General features: G+C 35.3%; 1 protein-coding gene across 1 annotated transcript; it reads left to right on the forward strand.

Moving 5' to 3' along the window:
* The first annotated feature begins 16,652 nt into the window (after positions 1-16,652).
* LOC113319230 (E3 ubiquitin-protein ligase MPSR1-like) lies at positions 16,653-17,655 on the forward strand. Its single transcript, XM_026567502.1, has one exon. The coding sequence runs from the start codon at positions 16,798-16,800 to the stop codon at positions 17,461-17,463; it is 666 nt and encodes a 221-aa protein (XP_026423287.1). The 5' UTR covers positions 16,653-16,797; the 3' UTR covers positions 17,464-17,655.
* The last annotated feature ends 41 nt before the right edge of the window (positions 17,656-17,696 follow it).

Raw genomic sequence — 17,696 nt, forward strand, 5'->3', positions numbered from 1 at the left:
AGTACTATCTTCTCTAAGATTTTCTTGAGATTTATCTCCGATAGGTAAGATATAAAAAGTAGTCACGAAGATCTTCGTATCATTCTTTGTGATTCCATAATAACTTGTTCTACTACCATATAGTTAAGTTATTGTGAGGTGATTGATATTACTAGGCTGTTCTTCGGGAATATAAGTCCGGTGTATCAATTGGTTCATGTTCACCTGGATTTATCAAAAGACAGAACAAAAACTTCGTAGGAATTTTTGTGGGAGACGGATTTATCTATTCAATAGACTTTTCTATGTGAGACAGATTTGTTTATCAAGTCGTCGACTTTGGGTCGTAGCAACTCTTAGTTTTGGGTGAGATCAGCGAAGGGAATCAAGTGCGCAGAATCCTGCTGGGATTTAGAGGCGTATGGAACGCGACAGTACTTGAATCAGTGTGAGATTGGTTAGGGCTCAACTACATTCCGTTCAGAAGTTAACTTGTAGTAGGATAGAGTCTGTAGCGGCTTAATACAGTGTGTTGTTCAAATTTGGACTAGGTCTCGGGGTTTTTCTGCATTTGCGGTTTCCTCGTTAACAAAACTTATGGTGTCTGTGTTATTTCTTTTCCGAATGATATTTTCTATATAATTGAAATATCAAAGGTTGTGCATAGTTCAATCAATTGGTAAATCCAACCTTTGGTTGTTGATTGAAATTTATTGACGCTTGGATATTGGTCTTTGGTACCATCCAAGTTATTTCTCATATTAATCCGGCTCACATATTTCTATATGTTCGATTGCAGATTGATTTGAGAAATTGAGATGTAACTCTTGGATATGTTTTCCTTGATTTATTCTGACTGTCTAGTTGATTCTCTTGGAATTATATTGGAGTTAGTCCATACAGATTACCTAAACGAAATATTGGGTGTGGTTGTTAGACCTTCGTTTTTTTAGTCCCATAACCTTGAATGAAATTTATGTAAATCTTTTAAGGCCTATAAACCCTTTAAGTTGTTTCAATGTTGTAGGTCGAGGCCACTTTAACATAGCATCAATCTTGTCAGGATCTGCAGTTACACCTTGAGCATTAATGATATGTCCCAAATACTCTCATTGTGGTTGAGCAAAAGTTCACTTGGACAATTTAGCAAACAAGGAATGCTTTCTCAGTAAGGATAATGTAAGTTGTAGATGCTCCAAATGATCTTCAAGAGATGGACTATAAATCAAAATGTCCTAAAAAACACAAGCACAAATTTTGGAAGATATGGTTGAAACACCTCATTCATAAGTACTTGGAAGGTTGAAGAAGCATTAGTAATACCAAATGTCATCACCCTAAATTCATAATGGAAATGATGGGTATGAAAATCAATCTTTGGATTTTCAAAGTTCATATATTATGATTTTATGATATCCTGAACGTAGATCAATCTTTGAAAAAACTGTAGAAACCTTTCAATTCATCTAATGACTCGTCTATAAGAGGAATTGAGAGTTTTTCCTTGATCATAAGGTCATTTAGCTTGTGGTAATCGACACAAAATCTCCAGGTACTATCTTTCTTTTTGACTAAAATTAAGGATAGGAGAAGCAAATGGACTATGGCTCTGTTGTATTACTCCAGTAGAAAACATATCCTTAACCAAGGATTCAACCACATACTTGTGAATATAAGGGAATTTATAAGGTCGTTCAGAAGTAGGATTGAATCTAGTTTTTAATGGGATTTTATGATCTAAGGATCTATAGGGTGGAAGGCTAGATGGTTCTACAAATATCTCTAGTAGAGTAGAAACTGTGGGTGGTATTGGACTACAAGAGTTGTAGTAATAGAAAAGAACTAACCAATGATAGTTGGAGCAATACTTTTAAGAAACTTCTTGAAAAAAGACCCACTAATTAAACTAAAAGAAGGTTAAGAAGAGTTATACCCTGAAGTGTGATATGGCTCCCTTGGTGTAGAAAAGAAATTTTTAGTTTGTGAAATTAAAGAGAACATCACCAAGTTTTCGTAGCCAATCATCTCCCAACACCATGTCACAACCACCAAGTGGAAGAACTCTCAAATTAGTTGAAAATTGGCACCCTTGCATTTCCCAATTGAAATTTTGACATATCCATTTACTGTATTGTATTATCTTTATTAGCAACTGTAACAACCATCTGTCCAGTAGGAGGTACATGAAGACCAAGCTTAGTGGTTAAAGTAGTATTAATGAAACTATGTGTACTTTTATCAATGAGAACCATACTAGGAATTTTGTTAATGTGACCAGAAATGCGAATAATGTCATGAGAGATAATGTTCCATGTTATAGCATGTAAAGAAATTTCAACAGTATACTCACCGCGAGAAGGATATGCATCATTGACATCTTCAGTAGATAATGTCCCCTTCTCATAAATTTCATCATCAACAATCAACATAACTAACTGTTGAGTCTTACATTTGTGACCTTGTCTGTAAAATTCATCTAAATTACAACACCGTCTTTTGTCTTCCTAACTTGCATTTGAGCATGAGTGAGCCGTTTTGCAGGTGGTAAGGAATTATCAGATGAGGTCGTAGTGGGTATAGTGGGATGGGTCACAATGGGATTTGAAGATGAAATATGGTTTTTGTTGTGATTGCTTGAAGGAGATAAAAATGGTTTGATAGTAAAAGGTGGGTGGGAAACAGATAAAGGTGAGGGTGCAAATGGTTTTGAAAAATATTTGAGTGGTCTAGGATGGTGATACATTGAAGCTTGTTGCATTATAACTAAGTAAAATACTTGAGAAAGTGGTTTCTGGTTTAAACATTTGTACCGTGGTACGTATCTCTTCTTTCAACCCACTAATGAACCTTAGGGTGTAAAAAATCTCTGGGTAAGAAGGTTTTTTTGCATGAAAATTTTATAATGTTCAAATTTATCGTAATAATCCTCAACAGTTGTAGTTTGTGATAGTTTATTAAAACTTCCTACATAATTATCATGAGCAACATCTTCAAACCTAGCATATAAATCCTGGAAAAAAAGTATCCCATGGAATAAACCGTTTACCTTGCTGATAGTTCATAAACCATGGATCAACTGGAGAATCAAAATAAATTGCAGCCATATCCACTCGTTTCTCATCAGTAAATCTATGAAGATAAAAATATCTTTCGCACTTAAGACCCAACCATGAGGATTGGTGAACATTTAATCTCGGGAGATAGACTTTTGAAGTAAGAGTAAACTTATCAGGTTCTCTATGAGATATATTCTTGATGAGATCAAGAAACCCATTAAAAGAATCTTCTGGATAGAGATGAGATTCAACAGTTGAAGCCGGATCTAGTTGATGATGATCGCCGTTGCGGGTCAAATCCAAGCAATTTGGAAAGACCAGCAAGGTTGGTATTCAAATTAATGATATCACTCTTGATAATAGAAACATATGAATCCAATCGATGAACATAAGTTTTCAATTCATTTACAATTTCAGAGTATTGATTAAAATGACTGGCTAGGTCTTTGGTGGTGGGTTTATCATGGAGAGACATGATGAGAGGTCCCAGAATTGAATCTGATACCAATTGTAGTGTGATGATGTAGAACTACAATATTGAGGAAGCGATAATTGGCAGCAAGCTACTTTCTCTCTCTAGAACAGAGCCTAACTTTCAACTGAAAGCAACATTAATTTTTTATTGATAAAAATCAGGCGAGTTCAATGATTGGACTTAAATATCCCGATTAGTAATAACTGCATCAAACAACTATTATTACATCAAGCTGGAAATACGAAACTCGGGGAAGATAACCTAATAATACTTAACCATGATATCTACATAAACTACCTTTACAGAATGTGCTAATATAACTACAAACTTCAGCTAAATACCACCATGCAAGTACATGACAAGGTCGTTATCGAGAGAAGATACTTCAAGCTAAAGTGGATAATTTGGAGAAAATTGAGAATAACTTGTTATTTAACTCATAACAAGAAGATCTCAAAGTTCAAATCATTTAAGGATGATCTAACTAATGTACTCAAAAAGATCAAAAGGTTGGAAGTAAAATATGATCTTAGAAGAAAGCTCAATTCTCAGTAATAGCTCAAATACATTTACCTCGATATTGGGAGCATGCAAAAATCACGAGAATTGGACTATAAAGGAATAGACGCTCCTAGTACTTGGAAAGAGGTAAATTTTGTCAAGGCTAAAGATTCTTCTTAACTAGAAGCTTTCACTAACGACAAAATTGAAGTATCCCCACCACCAGTTAATGTCCAAAGAAAGCACATACACAACCACTTAAACAATAGGCATCATTTTTCTCGTTCTACTAAAAATTGATTTCATTATGGAAAACCATGTCATTTGAAAGGAGATACAAATTTCGTAAAAGAAATGAACCAACATCCAAATTAGTTAAGTGGATTAGATCTGATGTTCCCAACTGGGAGAAAACTGACTTGCAAGAGATCAGTTCTTCCAATATTCCCCAAAGGAAGTTTGAAAAAGACGTTGAGAATAAAAAGAGACCATTTGCTTCTAAACCCACTCAGAAGTGGATACCAAAGAAAATCAATAGCGCAAGTTAACCGAGGTTATCCATATGATTACTCTCATATCAACCTTATTCATCTTAACCACTAGTTCAAATGACTCAAATGAAACTAGTTAAAGAGTTGTTCAATTGCTATATTCCCATAGAATTATACAAGAACACAATTGAAGCAAAATCTGTTTGATTCACTCGAATCAATCATGAACATTATAGCCACGGTTTGCAAAGATTGCATTCCTTATTATATAAATATTTATATTCATGTTTAAAACCGATTTTAGAACTTTAACCTTCAAGTATGCAAACGGGTACGCATACTTGAAATACCCGGACTAAGATTGAGTTACGCCAGTACGCCAACGGGTACGCAAACTTCAAATCCCAGCAGAAATTCTCGGACATGAACTTGTACGCCAGTACGCAAACAGGTATGCATACTTAGGTTCCCGGATTTCTCAAACCAACAGGTACGCAAACGGGTGCGTGTACTATGGTTCGCGGATATGGATTACATATGTGCAAGAGTACACAACATGACATATCCAATAATGGTTAAGTGTTCTAAACTCTTATTTCAATCATTGAAACTTTCTTAGAGGATGACAATAGTCGTTTTTCACACACTATTAGCATCAAAGCAATTTTCAAGTTATTGAAATAATCATTGCGAAACATTCCAAGACAACACCAAATGATTGTATCACACAAACCATGTAAGATGTTACTCGGCAATTTTCACATGATATAAGATTGATAGACACATTTTTGTGTCTGATATAATCTCAATTGTATATACTGTTAGTGCTCGATTTTGTATTTATTTTGGCTTTTTATGTCTTTGTAGGTGTTTTTGGAAAAATAAGATTTTGCGGCGAAATTGGATCGAAAAGTGTTTTTTGCGTTCATGGGAGGACATTTGCTATTCGGACCCTCACTTTGGATAAGAGGTAACCTAATTACTAAGGGGCATCCCATTTCCAGGCATCTGCTAATCGCACCCCTACTCTGGATAAGGGGCAACCATCTTCAACATTCAAAAATCAGGTTTTGGCGGGAAAAAAGTGTAGTTAAGAGCAGTTTTGGCAATCGTGATTTGAAAGAGTTTGAGGTCGATTAAACCTCTGATTTTCATAGGATAGACTCCTTATGGGTCTAGAAATCTGATATGGGTGTTTAAATCGATTAGATTGGGCTCAAACGACAGATTTTTCTCGCAACAAGAAAATATGGAAAGTCACGTGTGTGACCTGTTTTAGGGAATTTTAGAGTGATTAAAACGCTGTAAACCTTCCCAAAGATTTGTATCTATCTAAGGAAGAGTTTATAATAAAAAGGAAAGCTCAGAAACGCGTCGAAATCCGAAAACAAGAAATTGTCGCAACTTGGCCGTGAAGAGAAGGAAAGAGACTTTGGAAGATTTGGGAGAGATTTAATCGGTATTTTTGATATAAATAGATGTCTTTGGTCATATAAAAGAGGGGTCGAGAGTTTGGGAACCTAAGGAGAGCCAGAGAAGAAGAAATCAGAGCTTTACCAAACTCTGTTTCTGCTGCTGCTGTGTTGAAGAAGAAGAACAGCTGAAGAACATTGACCCTCGGTAGAGAGTCGCAGAAAAGTGTCGTGTTTAACAGCTGAAGAACATTAAGCTGTTCAGGGCAGTCTTATTCTAGGGTTTTAAAATCAGCGACAAAGCAACAGTTTTTTTCCATTGTAACAGCTGTTTTGCAACACCAATACACTGTTGCAAACAGTCTGTGTTATTACTTTTCACTCTTTTAATCATCTTTTGAGCAACAAACACATATTTTGAGATCATGATTAATATGAGGAGCTAAACCCCAACACTGGGATGACGGAGGAAGCCATATTTCATACGTGTGGTAATTATATTTAATTCTTTTTATGACTTTTTGCATTAATTTAATCGTTTTATGATTTTTCTTAATTAGTTGTGAAGTCGTATGATGATGTATGCTTGGTCTAAGTGCTTTTGATGCATCATGCTAGTGATTTACAGTTCTTTTTAAAATCTACCCTGGCAAAGAATTAGAGTCAATAAACAAGAGCTATAATTGTCTAAGAATTGATTTTTGAACCACATGGTATGAGGTTTGGTGGAATCCTGAGTCTCAGTAATCTCTCGACATTGTGACAAACCTTGTGTATATATTTCTTTATTTTTATTGTTTTCTATTATTAAGTCTGAAATTGAGTCTACACAAGTCCGAGTTGAACGAACTTTATTTACCACTTAAAAAACTACATCAATTTTTGGCGCCGCCGACGCGGATTTGTATTTAGATTTGTTTTAGGTTTATTTTATTTTTATTATTTTTGTTCTTTTTTACGCGTTTTGGTATTTTTCGATTCTTTTCAGATTTGGAGCGAAGCTACAAGGAAAGAAAAGTACTATAAAAGGAAAGCATCGCCAAAGAAGGAAAGAAAAGAGGAATCTGAAAGGAGTGAAGAAGAAGATTTTGTATATAGTTATTTTGTTTATTTTTAGAAACTGTAAATAGGATTTTATTTTTGTAATTTTTCTTTTCCTTTTTGGACATTTTTTTTTGACTTATTTTTGGAGGACATTATTATTTTGAAACCCTAAGGAAGGGTTAAAATTAAATATAAACTGTTTGCAGGGAAGGACGACAGTTACGATACTGTCTCGGCCCCTCGGGTTCGTACACTGACATAGGAGTCGGTGGCCTGAGTCGACTTCAACGGTTCATCGCCCGTCTGGTACGGGAGGTAAGACTCTATCCACCCACGAATCCCCTGTCAGTGGGTTTTATTTTGTGTGACAACTCACACCCCTGCAGTAGAATGTCGAACTGGTATTACAATAGCCAATACAACGAATATCCGACTGAGTTTCAAAATGGACGTTACTACTTTGACCATAGTGTGAATAGTGGTTGGGAACATCAGCCTTTTGAAGATTATGGTCCATACCATGGTGAGCCCAATTACTATCCACATACGCACCGGTCATATGAGCAAAATTCTTATATTTCTCCTTTAGAAGAGTCTCTCAGGAATTAGAAGAGTCGACACGTAGGATAGCTGAGATGAATAACTTAGTTTATGACGAAAGAAAACTTTCTTTAGAGGAATCCCTCAAGCTGATAGCTGAGACGAACGAAAGAATTGCTCGAAATAATCTTAATTTTCAATATAGTGTCTCCAATAATACCCTTGAAAATGAGGATAGTTATTTGCATACACAGATGACGAGGATATAAATTGGTACACTATTGTTTAGATGAGGTTCAACCATTTTCATGTTATTATAATGATTATGATGAGGATAGTGTTGATGAAGAATTTGAAATAAATAGGCATAGTGATCAGGAATTTGCTACTCCAACTGAGCTTAATAATAATATTATTTCTAGTTCAAATCCAAATAATTTTAATAATTATTCACTTATTCAAAAGGACGAGAATTTGACTAGAGATACCCCCGTTTTAGACGATGTAGTATTTCCTTTTGATTACGAAACTAATAATGGTTTAGAGGAACGAGTATATTTTGAGTCTAGCGATTAGAAACAATAGACTTAGAAAAAGAAAATGAACTCGTCGAGATGAGTGAGGATGTACCCGACTTAGAAGAATCAATTGACCATTTTCATGAATTAGATGACCTTGAAATTAGGGAAGTTGTGACTAGTCTTTCTAGAGACACTGAAAACTCTAAGTTTGGGGGTAATTATCATTCTCCATGTGATTTAACTCTTAGAAAGGTCCCTCACTTGGGACTTGACATATGTGCCTCAACCATTTTACAAGATTATATTCATACACGTTTTCCTGAACCTAGTGATGTCCACAAGAAATTTCAGTTATTAGAAACCCATCTTATGGTTGATGTGGTTTACCCCAGGATATGATACCCAGATTGACTTTGTTTTCCCACCAAATATTTTTCTTCCAAATGTGGGAATGTTTGATTTTCAAATGTGTCGAATATTAAGTTTTGAGACTAAACCTAATTACTTTAGGAGATTAGAGTCGACATACTTGTTTAAGGAAGATCACCACTCTCATTGTGATCAGCTGTGTAAGTCAAATCTGATTGACTTAGAGGATCCTCAATTATTCAGGTTATTATTATGTGCTTCTAAGTTTGTATTTTTGTTTTTCCAGACTCTAGAACCTCAACATTTGGATCTAACCTATGAGGAAATGCAACCCATGAAAATATTTTATTTGGACCCAGTTATAGATCCTGAACCTGAACCACAACTAGATGTAGCTGTCTTAAACAGGAAACTAGACAAGGGTGTGCTTTATTTGTTCATTTTCTTGGCATGTTGCAGATTCCTTTTACTTGTGATAGCTCTATTTGGTTTTGATGACCCGTAGATATTTCGGCTATTACTTTATGATTTTATAAGGTGACTAATCCTTTCTTAGTCTGGCTGAAGACATTAAACTTAGCACTTCTTGGGAGGTAACCATTCTCATGAAACACTGTAATATCTTTCCTTATCTCTTTTGCTTCGAATGGTAACAATTTCTCCTTGTTCATGCTTTTAATTTGATCTTTAGAACATTGAGGACAATGTTAGATTTAAGTTTGGGGGTATAGGAGAAACTTTTTAGTTGCACAATTAAACTCCAGAGCCTAGAAATTTATGCTTATTAAGGATGGCACTAACCAGTCTAAGTGGATGGAAGCATTTTGGTTGTAGGAGTTGAGGAAACAATCTGACTAGATGGCAACATCTAAAGAGTCTATTCATAAAAGCACAGAGCTCAGGCGTTAGAAATAACATGATAGTTTCACCATATCTCGTTGAGTCCTTTTCACTTATGTTTTTATTTTGTTTTTAAACTATGTTTCTATAAGTGATTAGGTGGGGATCACGATTCAAGTTGTTACCAATGCTAGGGTGAATTAGAGAGATTGAGATACAAAAAAAAAAAAAAAAAAAAGACCAGACCATCAGACCAACTGGAATAAATTCAATAAAGTCGACATTGGAACCCTTGTATATGCCAGTTGTGTTGACCTAGAGTTAGTATTATCAATCACTGGTTCCCTTGTATATGCCAGTGTGTTGATATTAGTCAGACTAGTATCTCAGTCCATTAGGATAGGTTCATTTTGGCGGAGGCCTTCAGACAGATATGAGAAACACCATTCACCTAGTAAACATTAAAACCATATATGTTTTTCTATATCCATCTTCTTGATCTATCCATGTGATTAGTTTTGACTCCAAATATTGATGTCCATAGTGCGACTATCTGAGTAGAGCTCTGTCACTTCATATGAATTTTAGTATGCTTGAGTGCAAACTCGTGAATTTTAGTATGCTTGAGTGCAAACTCGTGTACAACAATTGGAATTTCACATCAGGGTATTTCCTCCTGTAGTCAATAAGTATGCCAACCAAGGAGATTCTTTAGTGCCTTCCAAGATTCTGTGTAGATAGCTAGGGTTTGGAGTAAAAAGGTTTTGTGGGTATACCTATGGTAAGCCCTCCGGAGACAACACTCCTCCACTAGGGACACCTAGGGGTTTAAAGGCTTATTGCATACGCTAAATGCAATCGACGATGCCCGCGACAGTGAGTTAGGATTTTATTTCTATTTTATTTTTGCTCGAGGACTAGCAAATAATAGGTTTGGGGGTATTTGATAGACACATTTTTGTGTCTGATATAATCTCAATTATATATATTGTTAGTGCTCGATTTTGTATTTATTTTGGCTTTTTATGTCTTTGTAGGTGTTTTTGGAAAAATAAGATTTTGCGGCGAAATTGGCTCGAAAGTGTTTTTTGCGTTCATGGGAGGACATTTGCTATTCGGACCCTCACTTTGGATAAGGGGTAACCTAACTACTAAGGGGCATCCCATTTCCAGGCATCTGCTAATCGCACCCTACTCTGGATAAGGGGAAACCATCTATAACATTCAAAAATCAGGTTTTGGCGGGAAAAAAGTGTAGTTAAAGAGCAGTTTTGGCAATTGTGATTTGGAGGAGTTTGAGGTCGATTAAACCTCTGATTTTCATAGGATAAACTCCTTATGGGTCTAGGAATCTGATATGCGTATTTAAATCGATTAGATTGGGCTCAAACGACGGATTTTTCTCACAACAAGAAAATATGGAAAGTCACGTGTGTGACCTTTTTTAGGGAATTTTAGAGTGATTAAAACTGCTGTAAACCTTCTCAAAGATTTGTATCTATCTAAGGAAGAGTTTATAATAAAAAGGAAAGCTCAGAAACGCGTAGGAATCCTAAAACAAGAAATTGTCGCAACTTGGCCGTGGAGAGAAGGAAAGAGACTTTGGAAGATTTGGGAGAGATTTAATCGGTATTTTTGATATAAATAGATGTCTTGGGTCATATAAAAGAGGGGTCGAGAGTTTGGGAACCTAAGAAGAGCCAGAGAAGAAGAAATCAGAGCTTTACCAAACTCTGTTTCTGTTGCTGCTGCTGTTGAAGAAGAAGAACAGCTGAAGAACATTGACCCTCGGTAGACAGTCGCAGAAAAGTGTCGCTGTTTAACAGCTGAAGAACATTAAGATGTTCAGGGCAGTCTTATTCTAGGCTTTTAAAATCAGCGACAAAACAACGGTTTTTCTGTAACAACTGTTTTGCAACACCAATACACTGTTGCAAACAGTCTGTGTTATTACTTTTCACTCTTTTAATCATCTTTGAGCAACAAACACATATTTTGAGATCATGATTAATATGAGGAGCTAAACCCCAACACTGGGATGACGGAGGAAGCCATATTTCATACATGTGGTAATTATATTTAATTCTTTTTATGATTTTTCTTAATTATTTTTGAAGTTGTATGATGATGTATGCTTGGTCTAAGTGCTTTTGATGCATCATGCTAGTGATTTACAGTTAATATTTTTAAAATCTACCCTGGCAAAGAATTAAAGTCAATAAACAAGAGCTATAATTGTCTAAGAATTGATTTTTGAACCACATGGTATGAGGTTTGGTGGAATCTTGAGTCTCAGTAATCTCTCGACATTGTGACAAACCTTGTGTTTATATTTTCTTTATTTTTATTGTTTTCTATTATTAAGTCTGAAATTGAGTCTACACAAATCCGAGTTGAACGAACTTTATTTACCACTTAAAAAACTACATCAAAGATGAACTTGGTCGAAACGAAAGCTTTCCAACACATATTTCGAGAAATATGTAAGCGAGTTAAACTCAGCTCGAAATCTCAAATGTGTATACAGAAAACTATATCGTAATACGATTTATGTCTCAATATAGGAGATAGAGTACAAATAGACTTTCCAAGTGATAGATGAGTTTAAGTCTCCACATACCTTTTGCCGATGAAGTTCCAAAAGCTCCCCTTAGTAGTTCTTCGTCTTCAAATGATGAACGTCGTGAAAACTAAGCTCAACTACACAATCTATGTCCTAGTCCGAGACATCTATAAATAGGCTAGAAATCAAGACTTATAGTTTTAATCACTAACATTGACAAACATACTTGAGATAGCAATGCACCCGAGTTCGACCGAGCAGTGCTCTAACATATCTTTTCTACATTATGTTGTTTATATTTATAACATGAATATCACAAGTAGTACGTAATCAATCTAGATAGTCTCAATCCCTAATTGATTGGGATCCTACAAAACGTGTTCTTGTTGGATTTGGCCGGATCTTGTAAAAATTTGGGTACATACTAGAAAGATCTTGGATATGGGTTTTTGAGATCGTCCATGAACTCTTTTGCACAATCAGGTACCCGGACCTTTGGTATCTACATGTTGATTGTGTCAGAGAAATAGAGAAACCGTATTTATAATCAAATAGAAGGATCTTTTCTGTAGATCTAGGTTTGTCGAATGAAAAAATTTGGTGGGATACTTGGTACCCTTTCCTTTCAAAAGGAATATCGATATGCAAGAGAGAACATGCAAAATAACAACTTGGCTCATTTTCTTTACAATTTCACTGAAGGGATTTGAAAAAGAAAAGGAGATAAAGATGTCACTGTTCTAAAGCGCGAAGGTTGTAGTAAAAAAACATGTGTAGAAGGTTGTAGTAAAAAAATGATAATTACTGATTCTTTACTGAATACTACTATGATAATTACACAAAACATTCATGGTACAATTGCTTTGAAAGGAAGCCTATTAATCGATGATATGTATGAACATATACAAAATGGATCATGTTTACAGAATGACTGTATTTACCATAATAAAGCCATGGAGTTCAAATTTGAACAACTTGCTCACGACACAAAAGTTGAAGTGAACATTTAAATAAAAGACAAACTATTACTCTTGTATATGTTGATCAATGGGTAAATGAGAGATAGTAACTAACTGCAACAGGAAAAATTCAGCATTCAATAGTTGAGTGTCACATTTATCTTCCTTAAAACTACGTCTTAGACATGATATGATGAAAATATGAAGATTGCAAGAGCACGGTTGTCTATGGAACAATATGCGAAGTATTGGTCGTTCCAAGGAGATGAAGTATAACTCAAGACAATATCAAAACGACCAATACGACACGGCAAGCAACCCCTATCTTCACCGACCTGAGATTACAGAATTTATCTATAAATAGGTCATCTATTTCTTCAAGATAACAACAACTTTATCATAAACTCTTGGAGAAATTCTTATTCAAACCTTATAATTATCTGATCTCTCTCTTCATCTGCTTCCCTCTCTAAGACCATACCTAACCTCTCCTGTGACTCAAGTAGCCTTTGGACGGCCATTATGCATTGTTTAGGCGAAGACCGTTCATGTTCAATCTTAGAAACCCTAGAATCTCACTTTATTCTCTCACCAATTTTAGGTAACTACAGTCAGGAGACTCAATTTTTTGGGAAGAAAACAAAAATCTAACCTGTTATGTGCAGGATTTCAGAATTCTACCATGTGCCTAAAGACTTTACTTCAACATAAGTCAAAATATGTAACAATGTGATAATTAACTCTGCTCTCGTAAATATGTATAAGATTATAATTGCCTTTGATAGATATCGGTCCTGGACAACAACGGAAGTTATAAATATGTAAAATTGGTTTGATACCAAAACGTGAAGACAAACGTTAGTTCCAGTTTTTATTTCTCACAACATATTGAAAACATGACAAGAAATACCAATAAAGAAGATTTTATTGAGGAAAACAGTTGGAATAATGACAATTGCGAAGAAACGGATCGAGAATATCTCGATAATGTTGACACCTACAATGGAGACAGAAGAAATAATCATGATCTTGTCTTATGAAGAATAAATAGGAGCATGATTAGAAGTATCTCAAAGGATGGCGCGAAAAGAGGATTTCTCGAAAATTCAAACTACGAAGAGAAAAATACGAGTATAATTCCGAGTGTATTGAATAAATTGGATACCATCAATGTTAATACTTGGTATGATCCTCAAGTTAATCAACAATTTGGGCATGTAACTGATAACTCATACTCTTTTTACATTACCAATAATATATAAGTCTATACTTTGCGAAAAATAAATAAAATAATAATAACTTTTCGACTAAACTTATGAGACAACTCCTCGCCTAGTGACCAAACAGGCGGTAGATATCATCGTAGTAAAGTTCTCTCTTCTCTCCCATAATCGTTCTTCCAAGAATTTCTCTGTAAACAAATCTTCTTAATTTTTTTTTGTTATTCACTATTGTAATCCAAATCTGTTGGACATTATCTGAATATTTATTCAAATCATCCAACAAGATTTGGATACAATACGTAAATATTTCTATTAGTAGTTATATTACGTACGATGTTGGTATTCTATGTGATTTTCAGGCTTTTCCTACTTGAAGGTTTCACATTTTCAGGTTCATTGATCTCGGTTTAGGTTTTTCTCCAAAAGGGTTCATCATTCGCAAGTTTAAGGTTTAGGGTTCAGGTTTTTCAAATCAAGGTTCATCATCCCAAGTTCAGGATTAAGGTTTTCCGATTTAAGGGTTCAGAGTTTTTAGTTTATGGGAAATCTACCTTGCACAAAGGAGATTTGGTTCAGGGGTAAATAAGACTTTGTAATAGGTGAGATAACTTACACCTTGCACTTAACTTGATGGAATTCGTAGTGGGACCAAGTAAAAACAAGCCTATATGCGAAAAGAACAAAAAAGTGTGCATATGTTTGAATACGCCAAAAAAAGGCCTATATTTCCAAATTGCCCTTATCATTATCAGTAATATATGAGTCTATACTTTGCCAAAAATAAATAAATAAAATAATAATAATATTTTTTCGACTAAACTTGTCAAACAACTCCTCGTCTAGTAACCAAACATGCGGTAGATATAATCCTAGTAATGTTTATGTAAATAAATCTTCTAAATTTTTTGTTCTTCACTATAGTACTCCAAATCCGTTGGATATTATCTGAATAAATTTGATACAATAAGTAAATGTTTCTGGTAGTAGGTTTTTCCTACTTGAATTTCATCCATGGTGTAGATATGGAAAAACCTACTTTTACATCCAAAGAATCATAAACACACACACATTGAAGTAAACAAACAAGAGATGCTCAAGAACACAAGATATACGTGGTTCGGTATGATTACCTACGTCCACGAGGGTAAAGGGATGATCTTATTGCTTGACTCAAAGTTACAAGGGATGTATCTCACTAGTAAACTCTCTACTCTCAACACAATGCTCTTAGTTTTCTCTCCTTTCTCACTGAATTACTTGGTCCTCAACTCTTTACAAAGCTCTCTATTTATAGTCGCACAAGATGATACATCCAAGTTACAGTGTTAGTCCAGGCACATCTTTCTTGTTGTTCTTCTCCGGCGATGAGTGGTGTCCCTTCCGAGATGGTGAGCCGAGCTTAGTGAGGTCTTCTCCCTACTGTCCGATGTTGATTGTTAGTAAGTTATGGTCGATATCGTCCTTCATCCTGGCCCGATATCATTAGTCCCGAATCTTACTTTGACCAGATTCTTCTTATCTTCTCAACGACCTTGTCAGAGCATTTATTACCCTAGTACTACAGGCGTCACATCCGAGATTCACCTTTACACGTACTGTCTTCACGGGTTCTCTTGGTGCCTCTTTCCTCGCGCCGGGCCTAGATAGGATGATTTGATACTTCATACTTTCCCCATTATTGGTGGGTCATGGCCTAAGATCGTTCCACCTGGATCTGTGGAATATTTACACCTACGCATGGTATTCTCAAACCCGACAAAGATTTCCCATAGCCTTTTAGGTGTTTCTGACGATTGTTACAATTATTTCAAATACATCAAGGACAATTTCTTCCGGCGTAACATGATTCTACATTCGCATGAAGATCAATACCTACCGGATTTGATTGTGATGATCGTGTTTTGTGCTTATTACTCTCTTATGAAGCAATTTCATCTAAATGAAGAAGATAACGACGAAAAATCCAAATTATTCAAATCCAAATGACAGAATTTTAATTCAAAGATAACCCTCGAGTATCATCAGTTTCCGTTTTGAAATTCATGTAATAAATACGTCTGTATCGCAATTTACTTGATTGTAATACAAAAATCTGTATTTTATTATTATATTTTCTCACTGATGTATCTTAACATGATGTATACGATCTTTCTATATCAATGAAATTGAGAGATCACCTCTTTCCTTCTTCAGATAGAGGAAAATATATATTATATATATAGTAACCAAAAAAAACATTAAATTCAACGACTTTATAAAAACTGAATTGAGTTTGTAAGTTAATGCATCCTGTTTTTCTCAGCCACAAACCAATTGAGTAGAAGAACAACTTTGACAAGCTCCTTGTCATGTTGCATTCAAAGTTCAAACCCTCCCAACCACTTGATGTGCACTACACAATCATTCCCGGCCGTAACATGTAGTTCCCGGCCGGAAACATCTGGAGCCGAAACAGTCGTTGGCAACACAAACCATCATAGGCCCAGAAGACTTTAATGAGTAGGACCAAAAATTAATAAACGCCTCAGATCATATCCACTTGTCTAATCATCTAACACACGTACGTCTGAAATCCCTTTTCACATCAAAAAATAATCATTTTCTTAAAAATAAAGGAATTTCCTTACGGATAAACACTGAATTCCACTTTCTAGATCTTTCTACAACTTTCCTGTGGGCTGTTCTCAACCTCCACTCAACCTTCATAAAAACCATTCTTCTTCAAAAATATCAACCTTCATATTCATATTCTCTCTAAATTTCTCTATTTCTCTGTCAAAAATCTTCAATTTTTTCTTCCTGTTTTCAGTTTTTGTGATCAGCAATGGCAGCTAATTCAGAATCAGAAGCTAATTTCCTTGAGCAACTAATCAGTTCAAGAAACAGAGATATTTCGTTTTTTCTTCCCTTTCTATTTGGGCTTTCTTCTTCTTCTCCAGAAGGAACCAACAACAACAACCCAAACCCTAATCAAGAGACAGGAGGAAGAAATCAAGAACGGATCATACTAATCAACCCATTTACACAAGGGATGATTGTGATCGAAGGCGGTGGTAGTGGCGGTGGAAGAGGTTTTGAAGATTTTCTCCGTGAAATTTCAGAAAAACAAGGTTTAGCACCGGCAACAAAAGCATCAATTGATGCTATGCCGAAGGTGGTAATTACAGAAGAGATGCAGAGAGATTTAGAGTGTTCGATTTGTTTAGATGGGTTTGAAAGTGGGACTGAAGCAAGAGAAATGCCCTGTAAACATAAGTATCATGGAAATTGTATTGAGAAATGGTTAGGGATTCATGGGAATTGCCCTGTTTGTAGATTTGAAATGCCTGTTGATGAAGATGACCAAGGTATGAAGAGAAACACCAACAACGGCGGTGCTGGTGGTGAAGAACCAGAGAGGGGTGAAAGAAGGGGTGTTGGTGAGATTTGGGTTACTCTATCTGTTACCAGAAGAAACCCTTCTTCTTCAACCAACTCTGATGTGATTTAGTCAAGGGGGCAAATTAATCAAGAAAGAAGTTGGAAGAACAGCACAATTTTGTAAATAGGCTCAAAACCAATGATTTTTTTTATTTTTTTAATTTGATTATTTCTTGATTGTTTTTTTCTTTTTTAGGTAGTCTTTTGTACGAAGAGTTTTTCAAGTTGATGAAATATGAATGCACAGTGTTAATTTCTCAAATTTCCTGTTTTTTTTTCTTTTTTGTGTTCAAAATTCTGTTC

The sequence above is a fragment of the Papaver somniferum genome, chromosome 10 (genome assembly GCF_003573695.1).
Source record: "Papaver somniferum cultivar HN1 chromosome 10, ASM357369v1, whole genome shotgun sequence".
NCBI classification, from domain to species: domain Eukaryota; kingdom Viridiplantae; phylum Streptophyta; class Magnoliopsida; order Ranunculales; family Papaveraceae; genus Papaver; species Papaver somniferum.